Source organism: Malaclemys terrapin, chromosome 7 (assembly GCF_027887155.1).
Source record: "Malaclemys terrapin pileata isolate rMalTer1 chromosome 7, rMalTer1.hap1, whole genome shotgun sequence".
NCBI lineage: Eukaryota > Metazoa > Chordata > Testudines > Emydidae > Malaclemys > Malaclemys terrapin.
Genome location: NC_071511.1, coordinates 126,668,966 through 126,696,918, shown reverse-complemented (window position 1 = coordinate 126,696,918; position 27,953 = coordinate 126,668,966). Strand labels below are relative to the sequence as shown.

At 42.3% G+C, this 27,953-nt stretch overlaps 1 protein-coding gene across 8 annotated transcripts in view; it reads right to left on the bottom strand.

Moving 5' to 3' along the window:
* The window catches only part of LCOR (ligand dependent nuclear receptor corepressor), a 129,176-nt gene that overhangs the window by 16,272 nt on the left and 84,951 nt on the right, over positions 1-27,953 (bottom strand). Inside the window, exon 9 of one of the 8 annotated variants that reach the window (XM_054035637.1) lies at positions 20,225-25,268. The exons of the other annotated variants lie outside the window; for them this stretch is intronic. Within the exon in view, the coding sequence (XP_053891612.1) occupies positions 24,299-25,268 (970 nt within the window). The 3' untranslated portion in view covers positions 20,225-24,298. Of the gene's footprint in view, positions 1-20,224; positions 25,269-27,953 lie in introns of those variants that run through there. 8 annotated transcript variants of the gene reach the window in all.

Genomic DNA, 27,953 nt, shown 5'->3' with positions numbered 1-27,953 from the left:
AAGCACCTGGACACAACACTAGAGAAGGACATGCAGGGAACAATCCCATTGCTAAGCAAGAGGATGCACTGTCCGATGGAATGATTCCATGAACACAGAAGAGGCAAGTGGCGTCCGAATCTCCCCATAGGAGAGTACTGTGTAGGCACCTCTACTCCCCATCTCCGAACACATCATTGCTGCTACCTGGTCTGGGCTCTGGTAAATCAGGAACTGCGGCTCTAAGGCCCAGATCCTATAATCAGATCCCAATGCCCAGACACTGAAGTCAGTAGGGGCTCAGTTGCAGGATGGGGACCTTATGGCTTGTGTTCATTAGGGATTTTTGCACCACTGTAGCTACCCCAGCACAAACCCTCACCAGAGATGCCCGGCGCTAAGGTCACACAGGGCTTACGCCAGGGTACGTCTCACGGACAAGAGCCTCATTTTATGCTGGTGCGTGTAAACATCTCTAGTGCAGACGACCCCAGAGTCATTCCTGAACCCAGCCCTTCAGCCCTAGCACTGCCACTGTCCAACACAGGGAAACGTCAAGGGTTTTAGTCTCATGAATCTTGCAGAAACAGGCAAAAGTGAGGCACGTTTTTTTGCCCTGAAGATGTAAAAGATCAGATGCAGCAATTAGCTATAGCACCTTAGACTGCTAAATATACAAGCAGCACAATCGCAATTATCCAAATGTCAGGAGGGACATGCTGAATAAGATCGGAGAATAGTGGGAAACTTCAGTGTAATTAACTGACGTTTGGGAATGTGACCCCATTTCAGAAAACAGGGAGTTTAGATAACTGAGCTTTGGACAGACAAGGCTGTACTGAAACAGAAACACTTTTGTAACCTCAACTTTAGCATTCTCTACCAACAAATGCTGAAATGTACTGCCTAAGAATATATTTTGAAATATGAATGACCAGTTTCAGAAATATGTCAGTAGCTCCAGCTAACTGTTGTCCTTCAATTGGCAATTGACTTTTTGCTGATACTCCATCAGAAGGACTGCTGGTTGGGAAGTAGGTTAAGACAAGGAAAATGCATTTCACCATTGGAATGCCTGGGGAATAAGACTGACTCAAAGTTGATGGCTAAAGTAAGTTCTATTTTAAATGTGGGTTAATTTAGCTGTTGTTCAACTGCTATTAAATGATACAGGTTAATTTTGCAGTAGTGAGACAACTGTTAAAACAAAAAAATGAATAGGAAATCTTTGAATTTCTCATGCATTCCCAATGAAGAGGGACATTTCCTGTGTCCTAACATACCTCGTTCCCTATTAAGTTCAAGCTTCTTATCCTCACCTTCAAAGCTCTGCATCTTCGTTCTTGTTTCTTATTACCCCCTATATCTCTTCTTTAGCTTCCTACGCTCATCCTTACGTCTTGCAGATTTTGCTCCCCTGTCCCTGAAGTTTCCTTCTCAGCTCACTGGCCCAAGAGTGCCTGCACTCTCCAGTCATATCTCTGGACAAAATTCAATGCTAGCGCAAGGCTCACAAACCCCAAACCCTGTCCAGAAAATGCCAGCCGCCATCCCCCTAAGTAAGCACTTCACCCCAAGTCTCCCAGGGTGTTTCAGTGTTCAATTTTTGCCTGGGTAGACTGTGTGACAAAGTGGGGGATGTCTCACTGAAAGGGGCACCCTCCCCACGGACCGCACGGGGCCAAGAGTGGGCACGATCTGTGAGTACGTGACAGACTGTAAGCTATTTAAAGCATGAACCATGTCTTTCACAGTACTGACCATGCTGTCATCACTTAAACAACTACTTTTCTTTGTGATCGTTTATTATATTTAAAGCACGCAAACTCCAGCCAGTGCCTATGATGCTGACCAATATCATCTCATTGCTTTCTTGTGCTCCATGGCTAGGGCTCCTCAGTGCCATGGTAATACAAATAAATAATATTCGATTTTAGCAACTTACTCTTTGTAATTCGATGTTGTGGTTAGAGTATATTTTATATTTCTGTGCAGTTTTCATTTAAGCAAGAAAACGGTTCCGTTTAAAATTTACAGAAAAACATCAGTTGCCAGTTTGCCATAAAAAATAAGTCAGAATTCATCCCCACTAACTTGTATCTTGAGGGGAATCGAACTCTCCGAGAAGTGAATATGTCCAGCCACTCGACACCCCAGGGTAAAGACGAATGAAGAAGCCAAAATAACACGAAGGCTGCATTTCCTAGACACATTTTCAGAGATTCTCTCACCATGCAGTTGCACTGGTGCTACCAACTAGGAAAATATTCCCCATCCTTCTCACTGTAGACAAAGCTACGACAGCCAATTAGCACAGGCTGATCATCAAATGCTCATGGGTCTCTTCGGCCAAACATGTTTGTAACTCCTTAGTGGGAATTCCGAACCCTGAAGGCTAGAGCAATTAGGACCCATATGCCACTAATTGCTGACAGCATTGTGCCAGCTCTAGTCTTTACAGGACACCCACATTTTGACGACTGTGGTCTAACTTCAGATCAGGTGACTCCAGACTCTGACCATCTTTAGGAAACACAGCAAAGCCTTGCTCTTGAAGAAAGCCCTGCCATCATTAGTGACTCTCACAATTCAAACACCCCTTTTATTCCCCCACTCCTACAACTCGCCTCCCTCTGCCGCCAGAAACAGCTACGTTTTGATGCTGTCACTCACACCTCCACAGACCATGCCATTGTTCACAGTCCGAGCTGTCACTATGGGCTAGTCTACAGGCAGTGTTACCGCAATTTCTAACAGAAGTTGTGATTTTTAAGCCGATTATGTTAAACTGTTGTAAGAGGATGTGTGGACACATTTGTTTGGATTAAACCAGGTATGATACTATTCCCCATATTCTTCACAGAAATATTGTTATAATACGATTATAGCATAACTATGATATATTTTGTGCAAGCTAAGGCATGAGAGATATCATTGGAAAGGTTATGATGTACTGAATATGATTAACCCATTTGTATAATTTTTGTGTCTAAGGTTAGGAATATCGACTGTACATCTGTACTACAAAAGTGTTTGCACCTGGGGAACGCCCACCAGACAGAATGCAATCAGTCTGGCTAGCTAGCTGGGGACAAGTCAACGAACCATTAGGGACAACAATAGGGGTTTGAAGCAGCGGCATAGCCAGCTTTTAAGAGGAGGGGGAGCAAAGATAAAAAAGGCGCCCCCCTTGGTTCCTCCTCTGGCCACGCCCCTTGGCTCCTCCTCCGGGCGCACTGACCCTCCCCCTCCATGGCTCCTCCGGCCCTGCCGTGCCATCCCTGTGGCCCCTCCCTCTCGCTCCTCCGGCCGCGCCCACCGCCTCCCCATGGCGGCAGGCCGCCAGCCTGGGCCCCCCCCCCTCGCTCCTCTGGCCTGGCCGTGGCTGCCGGGCCGCGCTGCGGGCCACCGGCCTGGACCCCCCGCCACCCCTTGCTCCTCCGGGCCGGCCGTGACTGCCGGGCCGCGCTGCGGGCCGCCAGCCTGCGTCCCCCCTCACTCCTCCGGCCTGGCCACGACTGCTGGGCTGCCAGCCTGGGCCCCGCCTCGCTCCTCCGGCCCAGCCGCGGCTGCCGGGCCACCAGCCTGCGTCCCCCCTCGCTCCTCCGGCTGCTTTTGGAAAGGCGGGGGAAGTGGCTGCTTCCCCTGCACCCCACTAGCTACGCTAGTGGTTTGAAGATGCCAATCTCCCATCTTCCTGAGAAGCTGTCCTGAGATGCTACAAACAACCTCTGATTCATGGCTGCTTTGACACTGCAGGGTCATGTGATTAAGTCACCTGGTACTGGACTCCATGATAGAATACCAGTATTTTTCCACTGGGGGTGGGGAGGGTGCCACACTGGAAAACAAAGGATTCCCGCCATATGTAAAATCTATTTAAGACAGAGGAGGGACATAATCAGGGTTCTTCACTGAATCCCCACCCAGAATGACTGCGGTGAACATCTAAGAAACAAAGACAAACGAGGGGAGAAGGACTGAGCCCAGGCTGGGAAGGGATCTGGCCTGTGAAAGAAATACCTTGAGTTTTAAGCTGCAAATAAGAGCAGCTTGCCTTCAAGAACCTCTGCAATCTGCCTAAAACAACATTAGGATGAGAAATTACTACTTGTAACCAGTTTCTTCAGTATTAAGTTTGGTTTGGGTGTTTGTTTCATTTGCTACGTAATCTGCTTTGATCTGTTTGCTAACCTTTATAATCACTTACAATCTATCTTTTGTAGTTGTTAGACTTGTTTTTGTTTTCTCTAAAAGTAGTTTGTGGAATTCATAACTAGGGGGTGGAAAGCTGTGCTGATCTTCCTCCACACTGAGGGAGGGGGCGGATTTCATGAGCTTACGCTGTACAGTTCTCTGTGCGGCGCAAGACAACACAATTTGGGGTTTGCGCCCCTGAAGGGTGTGCACTTGAGTGCTGGGCAATCCCCAAGCTGAAGGCTTCCCAGGCAGAGCTGATCTCAGTGTCTGTGTCTTTCTGCAGCTGGGGGTGTCCCTACCTGTGTGTGCTGGAAGAGGGTTGAGGCCTGGCTCAGCAGGACAGTGTAAGGGAACCCAGACTGATGGAACAGGTGAGCTCAGTGGCACCCCAGGGGGAACCTGTCACACCAAGCTTCTTTCAGCGGGGCTCAAGTCAATTAGGAATCAAGTTTAAGATAAAACAAAATAAGCCACTCTTAAACCAAACTAAGAGTGTCCCCAGAGGCATGAGTACCAGTTTAATTAAAATGGTACAGTTCAACCAGGGCAAGTTTGTATGTAGGCAAAGCTTATGTTTAACTGCTTTTTAATCCTGTGTGCTCTGTAAAGCTGACACAGCTGCAGAAATGGGAGTTGTAGTCATAGAAATGTAGGGCTGGAAGGGACCTGGAGAGGCCATCTAGTCCAGCCCCCTGCACTGAGGCAGAACCAAGTAAACCTAGACCATCCCTGACAGGTGTCTGTCCAACCTGTTCTTAGACACCTCCCGTGATGGGGATTCCACAGCCTGCCTTGGAAGCCTGTTCCAGAGTTTAGCCACCCTTAGAGTTGGAAAGTTTTTCCTAATATCTAACCTAAATCTCCATTGCTGCCAATTAAGGCCATTACTACTTGTCCTATCCTCGCTGGACATGGAGAACTATTGATCACCATCCTCTTTATAATAGCCCTTAACTGATTTGAAGACTGTTAGCAGGTTCCCCTCCGTCTTCTTGTCTCAAGACTAAACATGTCCATTTTTTTAATGGCTAGGTTTTCTAAACCTTTTATCATTTCTGTTGCTCTCCTCTGGACTCTCTGCAATCTGTCCACATCTTTCCTAAAGTCTGCTGCCCAGGACTGGACACAGAACTTCAGCTGAGGCCTCGTAAGTGCCAAGTACAGCAGGACAATTACCTCCTGCATCTTACATACCACACTCCCCAGACCTGAAAGAGTTCTGTATAAGCTTGAAAGCTGGTCTCTCTCACCAACAGAAGCTGGTCCAATAAAAGATATTATCTCACTCACCTTGAGTCTCTAATACGACACTCCTGTTAATACACCCCAGAATGATATAAACCTTTTTCTCAGGTGCATCGCATTGTTGGCTCATATTCAATTTATGATCCCCTATCACCCTCCAGATCCTTGTCAGCAGTACTATCACCTAGCCAATTATTCCTCATTTTGTAATGCATTTGATTTTTTTCTTCCCGAGCGTAGCACTTTGCACTCGTCCTTATTGAATTTCATCTTGTTGGTTTCAGACCAATTCTTTTATTTGCGAAGGTCCTTTTGATTTCCAATTCTGGTCTCCAAAGTGCCAGCTACCCCACCCAGCTTGGTGTCACACGAACATTTTATAAGCGTGCTCATTGACTTTAAGGCCAGAAGGGACCATCGTGATCATCTAGTCTGACCTGCTGCACATTGCAGGCCACAAAACCTCACCCACCCGCTCCTGTGATAGACTCCTAACCTCTGCTAAGCTACTGATGTCCTCAAATCATTGTTTAAAGACTTCAAGTTACAGAGAATTCACCATTGATGCTAGTTTAAACCTGCAAGTGACCCAGGCCTCATGCTGAATAGGAAGGCGAAAACCCCCCAGCGTCTCTGCCAATCTGATCTGCGGGGAAATTCCTTCCTGTCCCCAAATATGGTGATCAGTTAGACCCTGAGTATGTGGGCAAGACCCAGAAGCCAGACACCTGGGAAAGAATTCACTGTAGTAACTCAGAGTCCTCCCCATGTAGTGTCCCATCACTGGTCATTGGGGGATACTGACTACTAACAGTCACATATCAGCTACGTGCTATTGTAGGTAGTCTCATCATATCATCCCCTCCATAAACTTATCAAGCAAGCTCAGTCTGAAAGCCACTTAGGTTTTTTGCCCCACACTGCTCCCCTGGAAGGCTGTTCCAGAACTTCACTCCTCTGGTGGTTAGAAACCTTCATCTAATTTCAAACCTAAACCTGTTCACCAGCCAATTTATATACTCTCTACTCAATTATCCAAGTCAGTATCGTTTTTCAACCAGTTGCGCAACCACCTTATAGTAACTTCATTTGGACTCAACTGCTGTGCTTTATATATTTTTTCAAGAGCTACCATGTCCTTTTGCTATTTTTAATGTGATTGCCTGAGCTGAAGAAATGTTTTAGTGCCGATTCCTTGAGCTGGGTAAAACTATCAGTAGCTTGAATGCCAAATCCTGTCACCTTCCATAAACCTGTTCAATAGTTTGCTTATGAGTAAGCCTGCGAGTTTGTCACGGAGGTCACGGATTCTGTGATTTTCCGTGACCTCTGTGATTTCTGCAGTGCTCAGTGCGCCTGGCTCAGGGGCAGCTCAGGCAGCCCGTGCACCAATCGCACTGGCTGCTCCTAGGACAGTCTTGGGCCACTACACCCTCCCACCCCCCCGCAGAGTTTGGGTGTAGGAGGGAGCAGGGGGTTGGGTCACAGGCTGGGGTGGGGCAGCGCTTACCTGGGGGCTCCCCGGAAGCAGCTGGTAGGCAGAGGCGTGGCCAGGCAGCTCTGCACACTGCCTCCGCCCAGAGCGCTGGCTTTGCAGCTCCCATTGGCCGGGAACTGCGGCCAATGGGAGCTGCAGAGGCGGTGCCTGCAGGCAGAGCTGCCTGGCTACGCCCCGACATAGCTGCTGAGCGAGGGGGATGTTGCTGCTTCTGGGGAGCTCCCCAGGTACTGAAGTTAGGCTGACTGGTCTATAATTCCCTGGGTCCTCTTTGTTCCACTTTTTAAAGATAGGTGCTGTGTTTGCCCTTCTTCAGTCCTCTGGGACCTCACCCGTCCTGCCTGTGTTCTCAAAGATAATCACTAACAGTTCTGAGATTGCTTCAGCTAGTTCCTTAAGTACTCTAAGGTGAAATTTCACTAGGCTCTGCCAACCTCTAACTTATCAAATATTCTGTAAACTGTTCTATTACTTTTTGTGCATTAACAGAATTGTTTACTGAGTTACACCAGTGCAAACCTACTGCCAGCAATGGGGTTATACGTGTGTATCCAAGAATCTAGTTTGCCATATGGAAAGTTTATCATTGATGAATAAAGTTGCGATAGAAAAACCTAGCTTGATTTTCAAATCCCCGGCTGAGATTGAAGGGCTAGAAATCCAAAAACCAGAGTGCATTTGCTGTGGAAATTACACAAAAACGGAATCCCCAGTGCCATTTTACACAGACAGTTTTCAATGTTAAAATCACATTTTAAAACACTGCCAATATCTCGAAAGTGGTTACACTCTTGAAAGATTTGGAAGTAATCACACTCAGGTACCATGGTGACGGTATAAAAAGCTGAACAGAACAAATGAGATGTCCAACCACAACAGCGTACTACTAACGTAGGAGGGGCAGAAACTCCAATCTGAACTTCACCTGTCACATGGTTGTAGGAACTGGAAATGCCTTTCTGGTATATGTAGCTTGATGATATGCTACAAACAATGTTTCTACATAGAGCAGTGCAGAGCTTTATAAACAGGTCAAAAAGGGAAATGAAATCACCTCCTCACTACCTTAGCCATAACTGACCCACCTGCCTCTTCCACTAGCACCATTCGATCAAGCACCATAGCGGGGTTTTGTTAGTGGATATAACAACTGGAAAGTCACTGTTGGATTGTACAGGACAATATTTCCAATCAGTGTGATAGAAAAACCTCACCATGCACTCCCCTTGGAAGAACAGTGTAAGTAACAAATAAAAATGCAATATATTGCTAAATTACAGAGGGCAGAGATACACTCTACATTCAAGAATATGGTCACCATTTCTGTTTTATTGTGCAGCCAAAGGAAAACCCATCAGGATTCTAAACTATGGTTGCATTATTTGATCCTATATGGAAGCATTTTAGATTCAGGTTACAACAAGGTTCCCAGCAGGAGAATTCATCAGATACACGAGCACCACATCTTAAAACTACATCGCATGTGCATTAGTCACAGGAGAAAATGGCTGGCTGACCTGCATCTGATAGACTCAATCCTCTCCTCACACAACCCACTATTCAAATTTAACAATTAATGTCAAAACCTGCTTCATGAACTGCTCGGCAGTGCTGAAGTAAAGCATTAAGCTTTGGGTTTTGAGAGAAAGCAATTCTTTCAAAAACGGCAGCCTCAGAATCCAGAGATTTCATTCTGAACCAAATTAAGGCAGTTGAGTCACTGAGGCTCTGGCCAGTCCTTCGGGAAGATGCAGAGCTGCACTTTAATGCCCACAATCTTTGAACTTGGAGGAAATGGCATTTATGTAACTTAGCTTTGAAAAAAATGTGTTAGACATTTTCTTCAATTTGTCGGTGTTGTTGATTCCATGAGGCTAGAAAAAGCAACCCAACTGAAATCCTCTATGCCGCTAAATATTCTCTGCACTTGAGACACCAACTCTTACCTTTAATTTTTGGGCTCAACTGCTGTGCTTTATATATTTTTTCAAGAGCTACCACGTCCTTTTGCTATTTTTAATGTAATTGCCCAAGCTGAAGAAATGTTTTAGTGCCAATTCCTTGAGCTGGGTAAACCTATTAGTAGCTTGAATGCCAAGTCCTGTCACCTTCCATAAACCTGTTTAATAATTCTTTGCTTTTAAAAAGTTATTTTCAAAATAATTCCCCAAGAAAGGAGTCCAGCTAGGGAAGAATAGACACTTATAAAGTAAGCACCCTAGAGACTTTTTGAACAGCACATGGGGCAACAGGGAAGAAAAGGGAATTCTAAGAGATTGAAGAAATCATTTTAGTGGAACACTGCTAGTGATTTTTATTTCATCAAATGCTCCGGTGTATTGAGTGTTCCTATAAAATGTCTATGAAGTTGAAGCAGGCCTGCAAAGAGGGAAACTAGAGTTTGCACTTTTCTGATGCTTTATTATGGACAAAGGCAGCTTGAAAAAGTTAGAATTTTTCCTTTGTTCCTTCAGAATAAAAGGGCGAGATGCTGTGTTTGTTTGTTTTCTCTCCCTCTCCGATACTAGAAATTCAGGTCTTGTCTACTCAATTTTTTCGTGGAAGACTATGGACAACTGAGAACTTGGTAGGGTTATGACTAAGGCTGTGAGTCCGTGACTTACTGTGACTTCTACAGCAGCCAGTGCTGACTCAGGGGCTGCCCGGGTCAGGCATCCCGTGGGCCAGCAGCAGCAGTTTGGGTGTTTGGGATGGGGGCTCAGGGCTAGGGGAAGGGGGTTGGAAGGTGCGAGTGGGTGCTTACCTTGGGGTTGGGGGCTCCCCGGCTCCCACTGGCATGGCCCTGCAGCTCCTAGGTGGCGGAGGGGCCAGGGGGCTCCGCATGCTACCTGTGCCCACAGGCCACCCCCGCAGCTTCCACTGGCTGCGGTTCCTGCCAATGGGAGCTGCACAGCCGGTGTTTGTGGTGGGTGAGCAGTGCGCACAGCCCCCTGGCCCCTCCGCAACCTAGGAGCTGCAGGGACACGGAGCTGGGTAGGGAGCCCCTGCCAGCCCCACCACCACCCCCCAGCACGTGCAGGAGTCCCGCGCCGTGCGCCACAGCCTGGTCGTCTCCCCTCCCCCCCCCCCCCATCAGTGGGGGTCCCAGGCCACACGCCACTCTAGCACCTGCAGGGTCCCACTCCCCAGCCCCCCCGTCCCAGCACCAGCGGGGGGCCCGGGCCACCTCCCCCAGCACGCGGAGGCCCCCTACCCAAGTTTTAGTCACGGGTATTTTTAGTAAAAGTCATGGACAAGTCATGGGCCGTGAATTTTTGTTTACCTGTCCATGAGTTTTACTAAAAATATCCATGACTAAAACGTAGCCTTAGTTCTGACATTTGGAAACCAGCTTGAGAGAAGTGATTTTGAGTCAGACTGTTTAATACCAGGCTTTGTTCCGGTTCCACTGTCATCCCAACACCTCTTTACTTCAAATGCTGGGAGAAACTGTTAGCTGAAAACATGTCACTCCTCAGTTTTAATCCCTCCTCCTTTTCCACTGCATCCATTTCAACCTTCTTGGACTTGCCTTGAAGGAGCCACATACTTCGCTCCGCCTCACTTATCCACCCTCCCCAGCTGCAGCAGCAGCCGGAATGTTCCATTCTTCTTCAAGTGCTTGCGCGCGTCGCGTGCACGGAGGTCGGAAACTTATCCCCTTAGCAGCTCCCGTCGGGACGCCAGGGGAGCCCCCTAGAGTGGCGCCCTTATGGCGGTGTATATAGAGCCCTGCCGGCCCAAACCCCCTTCAGTTCCTTCTTACCGTCTGAGACGGCGTTGGAACATTCTCTCTCGCTCACGAGTGAGCCCTTAGCTATTCAGTCTTCTAGTTAGAGTTGTTCTTAGATAGTTATCAGATAGTTACATACCATTGTATCCAGGTGTCTGGAAGCTAGTTCCAGCACCAGCCTTGGACTGCGGGTCATGCCGCAAGCCCGGGGTTTCAAAGCTTGCGCCATGTGCCGCAAGTCTATACCTAAGAGCGACCCCCACGACTCCTGTCTCTGGTGTCTAGGAGAAGGCCTTCAAACCACGCACTAAGAAAGAAAGAGACTTTCGTCTTAAGCAGTTGCTCATGGAGGCCGCGCTACAACCACCAGCCCCAGACCACCCGGCACAGGGCCAGAGTTCCTCAGTGCAAAGCGCGATCAGGCACCGCCCAGGCACCGTAAGAACGGCCATACTGGGTCAGACCAAAGGTCCATCTAGCCCAGTGTCCTGTCTTCTGACAGCGGCCAATGCCAGGTGCCCCAGAGGGAATGAACAAAACAGGGAATCATCAAGTGATCCATCCCCCATTGCCCATTCCCAGCCTCTGGCAAACAGAGGCTAGGGACACCATCCTTGCCCATCCTGGCTAATAGCTAGGGCCCTACCAAATTTCGGGTCCACTTTAGTCAATTTCACAGTCATAGGATTTTAAAAATGTAATTTTAGGCAGCCTGACCCAAAAAGGAATTGTGTGTGTGTGTGTGTGTGGGGGGCGTGTTGCAAGGTTATTGCAGGGAGGGTTGCGGTATTGCCACTCTGACTTCTGCGCTGATGCTGGCGTTGGCGCTGTCTTCGGAGCTGGTTGGCTGGAGACTGTGGCCGCTGGCCGGGAACCCAGCTCTGAAGGCAGAGCTGCCATCAACAGCAGCACAGAAGGAAGGGTGGCATGGCCACTCAGTCAGCAGCTGCCGCTCTCCAGCCGCCCAGCTCTGTAGACAGCAGCGCAGTACGGGTGGCATGGTATGGCATTGCCACGCTTATTTTTGTGCTGCTGCTGGCGGGGTGCTGCCTTCAGAGCTAGGTACCTGGCCAACAGCCACTGCTCTCCAGCCACCCAGCTCTGAAGACAGGACAGAAGTAAGGGTGGCAATACCGTGATGCCCCTAAAATAACCTTGCAACCCAACTCCCTTTTGGGTCAGGCCCCCAAATTGAGAAATGCCGGTCTCCCCCGTGAAATCTGAATAGTATAGGGTAAAAACACACCAAAGACCAGATTTCATGGTCCATGATCCGTTTTTCATGGCCATGAATTTGGTAGGGCACTACTAATAGCCATTGATGGACCTATCCTCCAGGAATTTATCTAGTTCTTTTACGAACCCTGTTATAGTTTTGACCTTCACAACATCCTCTGGCAAGCAGTTCCACAGGTTGACTGTGCATTGTGTGAAGCAATACTTCCTTTTGTTTGTTTTAAAACATTGCCCACTTTTCCCAAATCATCGCTGCACTTTCTTACATGCTCCCCTTCGGCGCATAAAATGCCATTCCTCAGCTTATCTGCGGGCTGCTCCTCTCTGCTCATTAGTGCCACAGTTTAGCAAGGTACCTAACCTTAGGCATGTGCTAACACACGCAGAGTGGTCCCTTTGAACTTAATGGGTTAAAGATAGCCATATACTTAAGTACCTGGGTGAACCAGGGCTTAACTCCCTCCTGAAGACTCATTTCTATCATGATGCCTGCATGAAAGGAGTTGGCTAAATATAGCTAGGTACAGAGGCCACTGGGATTTGCCATTTATTTAATATGCTTTGTATTCTCCTCTTGTAGTATTACAATATAACCAGTTCAGGGCATGGATGGTGTCTGCCTAAGTTTTACTAAGTGCCTGGCATACTTTGGTCACTGTTGTTGTATAAGTAAATGAATAATAATAAATAGCCTTCATTAAAGAGTCTACACCTCACTCTTTTAATTAAAGGCTACAAAACCTCTCAATCCACATCTCGGAGACTCCCAGTGCGTTCTCCAGCAAAACAAGACTTGACATTCCTGATAGTCCTACAGCAGAAAAGTTTATTTCATTAAAAAAATGATTAAAACCTTTCAACCCTTTATACGCTTTAAAGAACCCCAAAAGGGGACAAATGTATCACCTTTAAAAGGCTTGGCACCTACATTTTACAGTGCTGGGTGCACTAGTCATGCATAAAGATATGGAAATATTAGTTTAATTATATAAATATAAAGAGACTTATTGCTGGCTTGAAATGAAGTGTCACCTCCAATCAAAAGCACTTCAATTTTATTATGAAAGGATTATTTGGAAAGTAACTGCTAGCCTAACATGGTCAAGTAACCTTTGCATTTTCAAAAAGAACAGGAGTACTTGTGGCACCTTAGAGACTAACAAATTTATTAGAGCATAAGCTTTCGTGGGCTACAGCCCACTATGCATCCAAAGCTTATGCTCTAATAAATTTGTTAGTCTCTAAGGTGCCACAAGTACTCCTGTTCTTCTTTTTGCGGATACAGACTAACACGGCTGCTACTCTGAAAACTTTGCATTTTCTTTTACTTCATAGTACCAGGGATAGTAAAACACTAAAAGCAGGCTATTGTGCACATTGTAGCAGTTACTTTTCCAGGATTTTTAACTGTGAATTGAACACAATGTTAGCAAATGTGAGCCCTTATGTACCCAAGCTTAGTTAGTGTGAACTATAAATAAGAAACTTCTGGTTGATAAGGGGTAGAAAACAAATGCAGGGCATCAGATTTTCCATAGCACTAACAGAATTTCTCTGCAACAGGGAGATTCCTACTATCTGTTGCCTTCACCCAATCTAGGTCCAAATAAGGAATTTTAGCAGAAACAGCTTGAAATTATGTGGGTTCCATCTCTTTGTACAACTTGTGCAGTAACCTACTTTTCACGAATGAGCATTTCCAATATCAATAATGTATAACATTAAAAGTGGTACACACGAAGAATGGGTTAAAAGAAGGTAAATTTGGGGCTAAAGTCAGGAACAGCTGAAGCAGGGTGCCACTATATTGAATGTTACTCAGGACCGAATGCAGAAAGATGCCAGCGAGCACACAGTTACTGTTATTAGAAGCTTGCCATGTATTAATCAGAGTTGTTGACATTCCTCAATATCTGCTCAGAGGATGAGAGCAACACTAATGCTGACTTCTGCACAGCAAACGGTCAAGCAAACCACAGTTCTCTTGGTCCAATTCCATCTGACAAGCAATCCAGCGACACAACAAAGACACACCAGCACCACTATATAACTGTACACATTCTAGGCAAAAAATATCAGCAAGCCACGTCAAACCACACAAGCAGAAAACAGGTATTTATATCTAGGCATTTACGACCATGGTGTCTACTCCTAATTCATTAGTAAATCCTCAATAAGCCCAGCCGCATCATTTTGCAAAGAGACCACTCTCTCCCTTCACTAGATAAATTATTTACTATGAAAGAAAATTAAGGTGACCCGTAAGGGAGAGCTAGTTAGAATACGGGAGATCATGGGAATAGACATTCCTGCAAGATTGCATTTCAGCTTTCACATGCATCCTCTACTCAACTGCTAAAAGGGTTTAATCAGGAATCCTATTTACTACAGAAAACAGATGGAGACTCCAAACCTTGATCCCTCTACCAGTAATTATTTCCTTTACATTTGTATTTCCCCTCTGCATCTCTTTATTCTTGTTAATTTACATTTTACAACATCATAGGCTGTAATTGTGGCACTTTAAAATACACACTAGAAACAACAGAATTACAACCCTTTTAAAGTTTTTCACAACAAAATTTATTAGAAGAATAGTGGTTTTGAAAAGTCTAGCATCCAGTGAAAACTACCATACACAACGTTACAGCTGGGAATGTGTTTCCAAAATGACATGGTCAAATAATACAATGGAGCCATTAAATCTTACACATGCACAACAAGAGAATTAGCGCTTCTGACATACAATGCAAAAAAAATAAATGGACCACGTGAATTAAAAATTTAAAAGTACTTATCACATACATTAAGACACAGCTTATTTAGTCCAGTCAAAAAATCAGAACTGCATTAAAAAAATTAATGTAGTGCAATCAAACCAAAAACCTTAATTTGTGATCATAAGTGCTCTACTACATAAAACGTTGATCATAGCAAGGAACAAAAGTTCAAATCACACAGTACAAAAAAATCTGTAAATAAATATAAACTACAGTACAAGAGAAATATTAAATTATACAATTCCGTCAAACTGTAAACAGTATATTGAAATGAGGTCCATAAGAGTAAAGGGGGGGTTCCTGTATTTTTTCCCATGACACTTGAACTTCTAGAGGTCAGAGAGAAATGCCATTTTCCATACTCGTCAAAGACTATGGGTCACATAAATAGAAAGAGAACTCTTTTCAGATGTAAAGTATCAAATAATAAAGCAGAGGTGTTGCTGACTTGCAACTGCAGACACATTACTACAGGTACAGAGAAGCGGATTTTTTCTTAAAATTTCACTCCCTGTGCAGATACAGCAGACAGGCCCATCACTACAGCTGTTAAGTGCCAACACATTCTGAATTAGTGCTCAGCATTAGAAAAGAGACACCTGTCAGGGGCTTAGTCTTTCCAATTATGTGGTAGTGATTATACAGACTATTATAGACTTGTACCTCTGCTGATTATCTGACAGGTTTACATGCTTGTCATACAACACCGACTTTGGCAGAACAATTACTAATAAACTCAAAGCACTTCTGGCCCGTTGGTTTCCATCACAGTGGCCAGTGCACAGAATTCTCTAAAGACATTGCATAACTAGAATGTAGAGGTCAGACACCCAAGGACCGGTGCTTGAATTTAGAAGTAGTTATGGTGAAAGAGAAGCAAGAGCCACATTAAGGAAATGCTTCTGTAGAGTTTACAGAAGCAGCTGGGAATGTATTTTACTTTAGCTGCACTGGCTAGTAGTGGCATTTTAAAATATATACGCTTAAGATTACATATATAATATATATGTATAGAATATAATACATATTATATAATATATAGAGAGAAATTTCTTACAATACATAGTTAACAGGAACCCCCATGCGATCTGCTCAGTAGTAACTGAATATACAGAATGCCACTATAAGTGTCTGAGGCACTGTGTGCTGGAGAGTAATATGCAGCTTTAAAATCCGTTTGGCTGAGTTATACCTGGATACCTGAACTGAGTTTTAAGTTGACATTCATCAAAGATGTGCTATCAGCACGTCAAAAGAAAAGCAAAACAAAATACAAGTCACTGCTAGGTTTAAGAATAGAGTACAAGTACCTGAATTGAGTGAGGATAGTGTGTAAACTGTCCCTGAGGGTTTTTAAACAGTGTGTACAAGCTGGATTCCTAAGAACATTAGTTTAACTTACATTGCGGACTGATAAAATACCAATGTCTGACAATTTAACAAGTGGAGGTTAGAAAGAGTTATGAGCAAACACTCCAAACATATTTTATACATTTTTTAAAGCAGCAGTAAGCTGCTGTAAGCATACATCCCATCAGTACAAGCAACACATGGGACTCAGATAAAGGTTTCTATTTGCAAAAAGCCCATCACATATCAATAAGTAAAGAATAGTCACCTGCTAAATTAGAATGCACCTAATTACAGACTAGCAATTCAAGATTAGGTTTTTAATCAAATACTTTGCTATTACATACTAAAATTCCTTAAGCACACGAATGCTGGTATTCTAATCTAGTTAGTTTTTTTAAAATGTTCCCCCTTCATTTAAGAAATAGACCATTCCACAATTTAAACATTAAGATCCATTTTCAGTCCTCAGACGTAAAAAGCATGTCAGTGAGTTTATATTAAAAATTTACATGGTAAAAAGGCTTGAATTTCAGCCAAAAGATTCTAAACACTGCTCATTCCCTGAAGGTGTAAGGGAGAGAGAATCCCTACCCATTTTTCTAGTGATATATTTTTCAAACTGAACACTACACAATGGTTTAAAATGATTTTTCATTTTGGGAAATTTCCCTCCTCCCTCCCAGTTACCCCAGATTCCAAATCTCAAGCCCTGAAATGGTCTGTGGAAATGATTTGTTAAAATATCAAGCATATACATTTAGAAGTTGCCTGAACACTATAAAATATTGTAGTAGTATTCTTTAAAGACAGATTAATATCTCAAGAGAACTTGTGATCTGACATGACAAATGGTTAATAATAATCCTAGATTGTAACATTTACAGTATCTAAGACTCTGAAGACCAGATAAATTAAGACTTTAGTATATTAGAACACACAAAAGTGCTGAAGGATCCCTTTTCCGGTATTGTACAATGGGTCAGACAAGTGCTTTTATAATGACAGTAACGTTTACTGTACTTGCTGCCACCAAGCATAAAAATATCACCTGCAAAACCATTTGAGATGTAGCACCAAGTATTTGATAAACTGTATTAGTAACTCTAGTGGTGTCTTCGTTATTTTAGGGTGGAGAAAATATCTAGATCTGATTTCATCTGGCTAGTGACCACAGAAAATTCTCTTCTGATGGATCTGTCTGTACCCTAACCCCAGCCACCATCATATTCACCCAGACAGACATATCTGCAAATATATTATCTTAAGAATCTTGCTAAATTCTACTCACCCATTCAATAGGGACAAGTAAAATATATTTTTAGAAAGAGAATGAAATTTTCTGGACAGAATTTTAAAAAATCCTTAATCATTGTAAAGAGGGTGGGGAAATAGATTTTGCCACTGGGCTAGGAAATTTTCATGAGGATACTATAAGGCTATTTTAAAATGAATGTTTTCAGGACATTACCTGAGTAAGGGTATAATTCTGTAGGACATGAAATCCAAGACAGCTGTAATACTGGTACACAGATTTTGCCTAAGTCAAACCCAGAATCTGTGAAAGACAGATGTTGGAATATATGCATGTAACTGCTTGTGGGATTTTTTGGTATCTGTGTAGTGTACCTGTGGATCATTTTTGTGTCTACAATATTTCTGTTTAGCGATCATCAAGATATGATGAAAAATTCAATTATATATTACATACTGAAAGAGTAAATATAGTGATTACAATATATGATAGTTCCAAATGAACTTGCAACTAACTAACAGTGCATACGTTTAAGCTTCTGCAGGATCTAATTTCGAGTTTTCAGTATAATTCAAAAGTAGTGGAAACCTTACCAGTACCAAAACTAGTCACAGAAAGAGAATTTGATAGACATAATTTGTATACTAGCATTAGTCAATATAATCTTATTTGGAAAAAAAAAGGTGGGTTTACTTAAACCAGCATAAATCTCATCGCTGAAATTTCTATTAAGGAAAACCTCAAGTTATTCCTGACTCTCATGAATATGTAGGCAACATACCAATGTTACCACTATGTTTTGGCAGAGAATTTAAAACAAAAATCATTTTGTGATGAATAAAGCTTTCTGTACAATGTAATAAATTCTCCTTCATACAGTTTGGACTTGCAGCTAGTGTACATCATCTTTAAACCAAAGCGTTAAGCATCTGTCTTTATTTAAAAAAGACCTCTCCATGTTATAGTTCTGGTAACACTGCATTTTGGGTAAGACAAGGGAATTGCACAGCATTCCCTTCACTCACAGGCCACATTCATCTACCACTCCTAAAACTCGAGGACAGCCAAGAAGAGAGACTTAATCCTAAAGAAACTGAACAGAAAGACTTGGGAATTTGCCCTTCCACCTGACACCAGTATAACTATCCTTTTCAGTACAGTTTGAAAAACAATTTGATATGAACAAATAAGTTATTACGGCTTGTACAGAGTTTAGTAAACCCCAGGACTGGGGGATCATTTTGCCAGTTATCTTCACAAAACCCTAATCAATTTCTTTAGGAAGCCAACCTACTCTTTAGCGCTTCCCTGAAGGAAATGTTTACAGACTCTTTTAAATGCAGATTTGCCATGAAACACAGCACAAACCATAAGCACTGGAACTAGGGGTTTCGGGGTGCTGCCACACCCCCTGGCTTGCAGTAGTAATAAGAGTTTCCATGTTCAGCACCCCTACCATAAAAATTGTTCCAGGACCACTGGCAAAAATCATTCTTTGTGTGCTCCTGAACAATCTAAATGTATATGTGCAGCTGCCTCTTGTGTGACAGGAGTGTCCTCAGGCATGTGACTCAGGAAAGAACCACAAACAAAAGGGTACATAATAGTTACATCAAGACTGAGCAGCTGAATTTGTTACCATGTAAGAGGCACCAATCATATACATTTATTAAGAATCATTTCTGTTCTGAAATGGGAAATATTAGGGCTGGATTTCAGGTCTAGTGGCAGGCAGCATGGGCCAGTCAAAGTTTGGGTCCTGGGGCCAATGAGAAGTAAGAGCACATTTTTTGTGTTTCAGAGTAACAGCCGTGTTAGTCTGTATCCGCAAAAAGAAGAACAGGAGTACTTGTGGCACCTTAGAGACTAACAAATTTATTAGAGCATAAGCTTTCGTGGACTACAGCCCACTTCTTCGGATGCATATAGAATGGAACATATAATGAGGAGATATATATACACACATACAGAGAGCATAAACAGGTGGGAGTTGTCTTACTAACTCTGAGAGGCCAATTAATTAAGAGAAAAAAAAAAAAAAAAAAACTTTTGAAGTGATAATCAAGCTAGCCGAGTACAGACAGTGTGATAAGAAGTGTGAGAGTACTTACTCTCACAGATCTTGGGAGACAGACCTGTCCTCGCTTACAGACAACCCCCCAACCTAAAGCAAATACTCACCAGCAACCACACATCACTGAACAAAACCACTAACCCAGGAACCTATCCTTGTAACAAACCCCGATGCCAACTCTGTCCACATATCTATTCAAGTGACATCATCATAGGACCTAATCACATCAGCCATACCATCAGGGGCTCGTTCACCTGCACATCTACCAATGTGATCTATGCCATCATGTGCCAGCAATGCCCCTCTGCCATGTACATTGGCCAAACCGGACAGTCTCTACGCAAAAGAATTAATGGACACAAATCTGACATCAGGAATCAAAATACTCAAAAACCAGTGGGAGAACACTTTAACCTGTCTGGTCATTCAGTGACAGACCTGCGGGTGGCTATATTACAACAGAAAAACTTCAAAAACAGACTCCAAAGAGAGACTGCAGAGCTAGAATTGATATGCAAACTAGACACAATTAACTCCGGTTTGAATAAGGACTGGGAATGGCTGAGCCATTACAAACGTTGACTATCTCCCCTTGTAAGTACTCTCACACTTCTTATCACACTGTCTGTACTCGGCTAGCTTGATTATCACTTCAAAAGTTTTTTTTTTTTTTTTTCTCTTAATTAATTGGCCTCTCAGAGTTAGTAAGACAACTCCCACCTGTTTATGCTCTCTGTATGTGTGTATATATATCTCCTCATTATATGTTCCATTCTATATGCATCCGAAGAAGTGGGCTGTAGTCCACGAAAGCTTATGCTCTAATAAATTTGTTAGTCTCTAAGGTGCCACAAGTACTCCTGTTCTTCATTTTTTGTGTTGCTATTTAGGAACTTCATCTGACTAATGCAGAAGTAGCAATGAGTGATTCTAAAGGAAGCTGTGACTTGAGCTTTTAATGGACTGCATGGGGCTCTGAGGACCTTCTCTCTACACCAGAAATAAAATAAGCCCAAATACTACATGCCCCTACAATATATAATTGGAATGTTCCATTCTTTATAGCTGGAGTCAAGTGTAACAGCCACAATAAGAATGCCTACTACATTGTGGAATGAGGATCCAACTGGCTGAAAGTGAGGTAATAATTTGTAATAGGTCACTAGAGTTCTAAAAAAGCACTTTTACATTTTACAGGTCCAAATAAAAAACAGATACATTTCATACATGTCGGGCTTGCTCACCAGAACTGTACGATAATTAACTCCACACCAGGACCCCTACCACATCTTCATTATATGCTGCAGCAAAGATTTACCAAGCAACATCTAAACTTCAGTACAATATGAAAATTGATTCTTAAAACTTTATACACACAAAATAGAACATTACTTTTCTAGGATGGGAATAGAGAGAGGGATTCTCCTTCATGATAGTTGGACTGAAAAACTAGTTTTCAGAGACTGCCACAAATATGATTCACAGTTTCTTGCTGTCATCAGCAGCCTCTTTCAGCTAAGTGAAAACTACATCATCAGTGTGCTATACAACAATACTGCTGAATCCAATGACTATATCTGATGGTTACCCTTGGGAACAAGAGAAAACCAGTGACTGAAAATACCTGAAAGGCCGCCTCCTACAGACTCCCTGATTTTCACAGGGTAGCAGTTTGTCTGTGTTCTGTTAACATTGTGCTCCCACAAAAGCACCAGGAGGAACAAGGTCTAAGCCCTATCTCCTGTCCAACTGATCCAAATAACATAAGCATCCACTTATCAGAAATAACATGAGAAACAAAGCCTTTGTTATAAAGACAGCAGTGAACCACCACATCTTCCCACACCAAAATATGGTCAACTGGGAATTCTGGCCATGCAAACTGCTAGTCAGCAGAAAATTAAGCATGCTAATGGACAAACATTAATTCCAATTATATATTTAAAATGATCCCAAATACTACGAAGATAGCTACACTGAAAGCGCCTGTAAAGAATATGGAGTGAAAGAAAGAAATTGAACATCAGTGGATCACTGCAGCACTAGAGCGATACCAGTCATGTGATCAATCACCTCAGAGAAAATACGTTAGATGGGACTTTGAAACAAAATTTAACATTAAAAGGTGCACCTGAATATTACAGACTAAATTTACAAAACCTACAATAAGGTAAAATATATATCTTTTGAATATTCAGCAGCTTTTTTTAATTGTTTTTATTTTTTTGAGAGGCTCATGAAATTTTAAAAGGGACCACTAACTAATCTCAACCATGCTTCACAAAACAATAATGGCTATTTTATATTGCAGTTACCAATGTAATGCAATTAGTGCTTAAAAAATAATCTACACATTTTTTTTCCTTTTTTCTTTTTAAACAGAGACCTTTGGAGGAAATATGGTTGTTCAAAAGCTTCTCAGAAAAGAAAGATTACCTGAATATTAAATGATCACAGATCTCAAGTGTAATGTTTAAAAGCTTCGCAGACATGAATATTACAATCTTCAGGTCTCAGGACATTTAATCTGAGAAAGATAAGCGTTTGGTTTGTTTTTAAAATTCACTTTCTAACCAAAGCAAATAATAAGAGTACTTCACTTTTCACTATCTATTTACAATTCTTAGCCTACAGTCTGAACTGATGCAAGACAAGTTCTCTTTTTAAACTGCAGCATTCAAGGGTAGGCACACCATTCTTCTGCTGCACGATTGTCATCCACTTAAACAGACACACACAAAATATTGAGGTGAGTAAATGAGCACTCCACGTGCACTGCAATAAAACTCAACTCATACACCACTTAAATAAAGACAACCGCAAAAGGTTAAACCTCTCTGAACAGTAAAACTCTATGCAAGTGTAACATTTTTAGCTTGCAGCAAACCTTCCACTATAACCTCCAACAGCAGATGAAATCACACATTTAACAGTGCACTTTTATTGCAATCTCCAGATAAACTGGACTATATTGCAGAGTTTATATACTGCTACTGAGCTTACAACTGCTTTAAATGATGAGATGGCAGCTAGATCTCTATGAGGAACCAGACTTTTGAGTGTTGACATTCAGTAAAAAACAAAAACAAAGCACGGCTGGGCCAAAAGCCCCGACCATCTCAAGAATGAGCAGTGCATATTTAAAACGACAGCAATGGTGTGCCTAACCTTTGAACAGAATAGGTTGCTGGAAAAAAAATATATAAACAAAAAAAGGCTAATTGAATTAACTGCTCCAGAATTCATTCAGTAGCCCTGGGGCTACGGAGGCCATCTTCCCATGAACTTTTTAGTATCCACTTTCAATCACCAACAGTGCTTAATGCTCTCTCACACACAAATTCCAACACTTCTTTTGGTTGTGCAACTGGGGAAATAGTGGTCCTACAAACCTTTTGCACAAGTTTAAATTAAGACTAAATTGTTTCCACCTGAAGAACCAGCAATTCTGATTTTGTCAAATTGTAATAAGTCCAGTGAGCTTTATCTGGTGACTGATCACTCCAGCAGAAATGATCAAAGACAAGAGTATTGTACAAAATGTATCCTGAATCTATATAACGATAAAAATATCACCATACTAAAAACAATTGGACTTGTGGTTTCTGGAGTGTTTATATGATGTTTAACTGCTAACACTAGTGTGTGCTAAACCACTATCAAATCAACACCAGGTAAAAGTAAAACAAAGAAATGCAGGATATGAGAGAACATTTCCTGCTACTGGCAACTGTAGTATTTAAAAAGGAAACACTCATTGGGTGTTCAACCCTGACAGTATTACAGCTAGATATGATGTGGAGCCTAAATCAGATCAGGCTACCTGTGTGTTTTTATTTCTTCCCTGAACATTAACACAGATCCTTCATTAATGTGGATATTTGGGCAGACTAGAGAGGTTGTAAAGTTTATGAGATCACTGTTGTGTTTTACGCAAGATCACAGTAATTTGTTACGCGTATCCCCACTCCCCAGTTTAGAGTCATTTAACCTAGTTGTTGGAACCGCAGTTTAGTAAACTCAGAATCAAGTCTGTAAAAAGTGACAGGTTACAAAGAACCATAGTTTTGTTAAAATGAGGCATACCCCAATACATCATTTAGTGTACCCTGACTGCTCCCGACTAAAAGGAGCTTGTCTTCCGTGAGATAAGGCTACATCCTCAAACAGGTGAGTCTAAATCTCACCTTTATAAAATATCAAACAAAATTACAGCGAAGGTAGTGTTACAAAGTGGTTAACCAAAGTATTCTGAAGGTAGTGTATGTAAGTTTCCCCACCCCTCCCCTCTGGGTGAGCACTAAGCAGACTGCTAATGGTAAATTAATTTAGAAAGAAAATGGCAAAAGCCTAATTAGACCCAATTGATTACCCATCTCCAAGTTCAAGAGATTTGCCATTCCTAAAGAGCTTGTGTTAGTTTAATCCTTCAATCAACTGGATCCAAGAAGGGGGAAAAAAAGAGTTCTGAAGAATTTGTGAAGCTTTTCAAATTATTATAAAAATTAGTTTGATTCTCATTCAAAAATGTCTGGCATTAGAGAGAATCAGTTTCACAGAGTGGACTTGGTTTTGAAAGGCAAATATGAAGGAAAAAAAAAAAAAGAAAAGAAAAAAAGTACAGGCTCCACAGGCAAGGAGTCTACTTCCACATGTCTGCATTCTTTGTGAGGTAACTCAATTCTCCATAGAACAATAGAGAAACATGCAAAAGGCAAAAAAAAAAAGAAAAAAAAAGAAAAAGGATCTGAGCCATACTGGGCCAGAAAATTTACAACTATGCAACATTCGGAGCACACCTTTTACCTGTGCCCACAAGAGTCTCATGCTAAACTGCAAAGGAGCAAGTGTCACAGTAAACGGAGGGGAGTCAGGTGCACTCAGTAGTAGCTGAACAATGCAGTAGTGCTCACCCAGTCTGTAAAGTAATTGGCACTCTACAACATCCCTATTCATCTTTTGATTCATTCGCACTTTGTGCTGCCTCTCCCTGGGGATCTAATTCCATCTTTATTGAAACATCCTGCCCCTCCGACCTCATTAATTTCATTTTTTTCTTTGGAGGGTTTTTCAAAGTGCCCAGCCTCTCTTTAACTTTGTACTCCAGTGTACTGTGGGGAATCCCATAAATACTCTGAGCTTTGGAAACACTCATTTTCCCACTCATAACCACAGAGATTGCTTCCTCCAGTATCTCGCTGTTGTACTGTCTGTATCTCCCTCTTTTCTTCCTAGGTTGCTTGGAGCCAGGATCTCCCTCTTGATCAGAGGTGGGATATGGCTGTCCAGAGGTAGACTGCTCAGCATCTGAGCCCCAGGAATCTGGTCCAGCATCCAGCAAACTTCTCCTGTTTTGTTTTGGAAGGATAGCCCTTAACTTTTTACTAAGCGCGCTCTCCGTTTGTGAACCCATTACCAAAGAGCTATAGCTGTACTGGTCACCAGTGCGGGACTCCCATGAAAGGTCCATGCCTCGAACTTGTGGTATCTTTAAATCCACAGGAGATGAATGGCTCACATCCTTTTTCCCATCCTGTTTAGTATGAAGTGCCATTTTTTGAAAGGCAGAGTTTTCTGTAAGAAAAGGAAGGTCACTGATGTTGCTGAGTGCACCATTTCCCCTGAATTTCATGCGGCTGAAATTGAATTCATAGTGTGGTTTTGCCCAAGAAGCCTCCCTGGATAATATTAAGTGCTGTCCATGATTCTGCAGTCCAGATGGCCCATGGCTGGCAGCTGTAGAAAACTGGTTTCTGCTCAGCAGTTCTTCGCTAATCTGTAGTGATCGAGCCAGTGGAACTTTAAGAGATGTGGAGTGGCCATAAGCTTCCCTGGTTCCATCTTGCAAGCTTCTTGGAGGTACCCCATCACCACTCCGAAGTCCCTCTGGATGGTGCTGGCTGGGTCTCCCAGGTCGCCTAATTGGATGGAAGGAAACTGATGTGAGCAGGACTTGCACAGGTAGGGAGGGATGGGTGAGGGGGCCACTCCTTTATTAGAAGGCCTTGCTTGGGTAACATCACTTTTTGTGTTATTTATTTTTGTCTCTATTATTATTATTATTATTATTTTTTTTTTTTTTAAGTCTCAGCATCAGTCAGTTTTAAAACTTGTTCGCAAAAAAAGAGAAGCTTTTTGGGCAAAGAAAATGAAAGCTGCTGCCTGGTCTCTGGTTGGGTTCACAAATTCTCGGAGTAGAAAAGGCTTCGCGCGCAAGCGTCTGAAAATAGCACCTTAATTATAAATTACAAAGTAATAGTCAGTCTTCATAGATCTATACACGACTGTGTTACTATTGTGACGTTACCACTAAACAAGTACAGTAATAAAAGAGTGATACAAAAGTGATACCAATGCAACATATTCAACAAACAAAAACCACAGCCACCTGCAGTATCAACACATTGGAGGAAACCTTGGAAGTTGTTTGCTTACATCACAAACAAGCAAGAGTAGCTGCTCAATGTAAAAACGCTTAGCAGAACTCCAAGGAATTTGCTTAACTTGTAGTAAACACTAAATGTAAGAACTGGAATATTGCAGATCACAAAGAAAAACACTACATTACACCAGACTTACCACACTGATTCCTTTTAAATACAACTAGCTGCATAAATACATGTTCCTGATTCTCTGTTTGATATACATCAAGGCTAGAAGAAATGGTCTTTTCTTACCTCCAGAACAGTTATTCAGGTTCGTGCTCTACAAATTTTAGTCCAGATCAGGGGTTAGTAATAGGAAAATCAGTGTTTTTTAAATATAAAAATGTTAATTTAGAGTATCAAATCAAAACATTTGTTTTTGTTTTTAAATGCTTTTTTTCCAAAGAACATTCCTGTAGCAAGGTATGCTTATTTAAGGTAATTTTTAGAATACTGTAAACCAAATTATATTGGTCCACAATAAAGTAGCTAAACAAACACACAAACCCTAAAACCTTTCCATATTCAAGACAGATATTAGTTGAAAGAAGAGACTGCAAAAGCATATCAGGAGGAAGCAATTACATTTTGAAGCTCTGGGATATTAACGTGGTGTGAAGCCATCCCGGTTCAGAGCAAGAATGGCTTATTCAAGGACAGCAAATTCTATAGAAAAACTGCACTAATACTTTTGGAACGTTGCATTTTAGATTGTCCTTAATCTAAATATCTCTTATGTTATTCCCTTTTAGCTGACATTTGCAACCCACATGGTGCTTAAAAGGTATACTGCTAATCTCCCTCCAGAATCTGACAGGCCTTAAAAATTATAATCAGGTAACAAGAGTCCACGTAGATTCTGAATAAAATCCATCACTCTCAAAGAACTGAAGAAGATACCGCTACTATTTCTGATGGACCGTCAGATAAACAACGTGTGCTGCCTACTGGCTCTGTACCAATGAACTAGTAAACCACCCCTGAGGATGCCCCAATTTTCCCAAAGTTAAGAAAGCATTGACAGCTTGCTAAGGAGACAGAGCTAATTTGCATTAAACAGAGCAGACTGCAGTCACCCTCATTTGCAACACAAATGTGAAGGAAACTATAGGTGTCAGTATGCAATGCTTTTTCTTGATTCCAACAGCTCTGATCAGGACACAGCATGGGATGTTGGGGCCTATAGTCTCCACATGCTGTATTCTGGCTACCCTTTGACGTACAAACAAGGAAGCAGGCGGTCAGAGCCATGTTAGCTTCTGATGCCTTCAAAATAGGAGAACAGAGATTGAAATAATCTTTTCTGAATTGAAACAGACGAGCTGCTGGGAAAGATTTATTTTAGAGTTAGAAAAAAGTTTAAAACTACTAACGTGGTAAATGGGGAACTATACAAGCAAGTACTTGAGATTATTCCTTTTTAATACCTAGTAATAAGGCTTTAAGAGGAAACACAGTAAATGCAACCTTCATCAAAAGATACAGTTTAGGAGGTTAGTCACGTCGATGGCTGCCAGTACTAGTTTTTTTAGTAATTAAAAATCCAGCAACTTTCATAAAGCTAAATCCAACAATTAAGTATTCTTTAGGCAAACTGGCTAAAATATTTATTTCTCAAAAAGAAGAACAGGAGTACTTGTGGCACCTTAGAGACTAACAAATTTATATGCATCCGAGTGTTCTCTGCTCATGGCAAGTTCTCGAGGCAAAATCCCATTGTTAACACCCCGAATCCCTTTGACTCCCAGCCTACCACCTAGTGCAAGTGCCTTGTTCCTATCTGAGCATACAGGGTCACTAGACATATACAGCCATAATCATGAGAAATCTGGAGTTTAAAACTAGATTTGCTGATAGAATATTCCCTGGAACTAATTTCTGCAAGGGTGCTGTTTAAATTGACTTTCTGTGTGTCCTCATTTAAGCTGTGCTAATGCTAGCAGCGTTGTAGCCCTGTTTGGTCTCAGGATATTAGAGAGACCAGGTGGATGAAGTTATAGCTTTTATTGACAAACTTCTGTTTGGGAAAGAGACAAGCTTTTGAGCTATGCACAGCTCTTCTTCAGGTCTGAGAAAGGTACTCAGAGTGTCACAGCTAAATACAAGGCAGAATAGATTGTTTAGCATAAGTAGTTAACACATTCAAAGAGACCATTTAAGGTGAAGTGGCCCATTAAA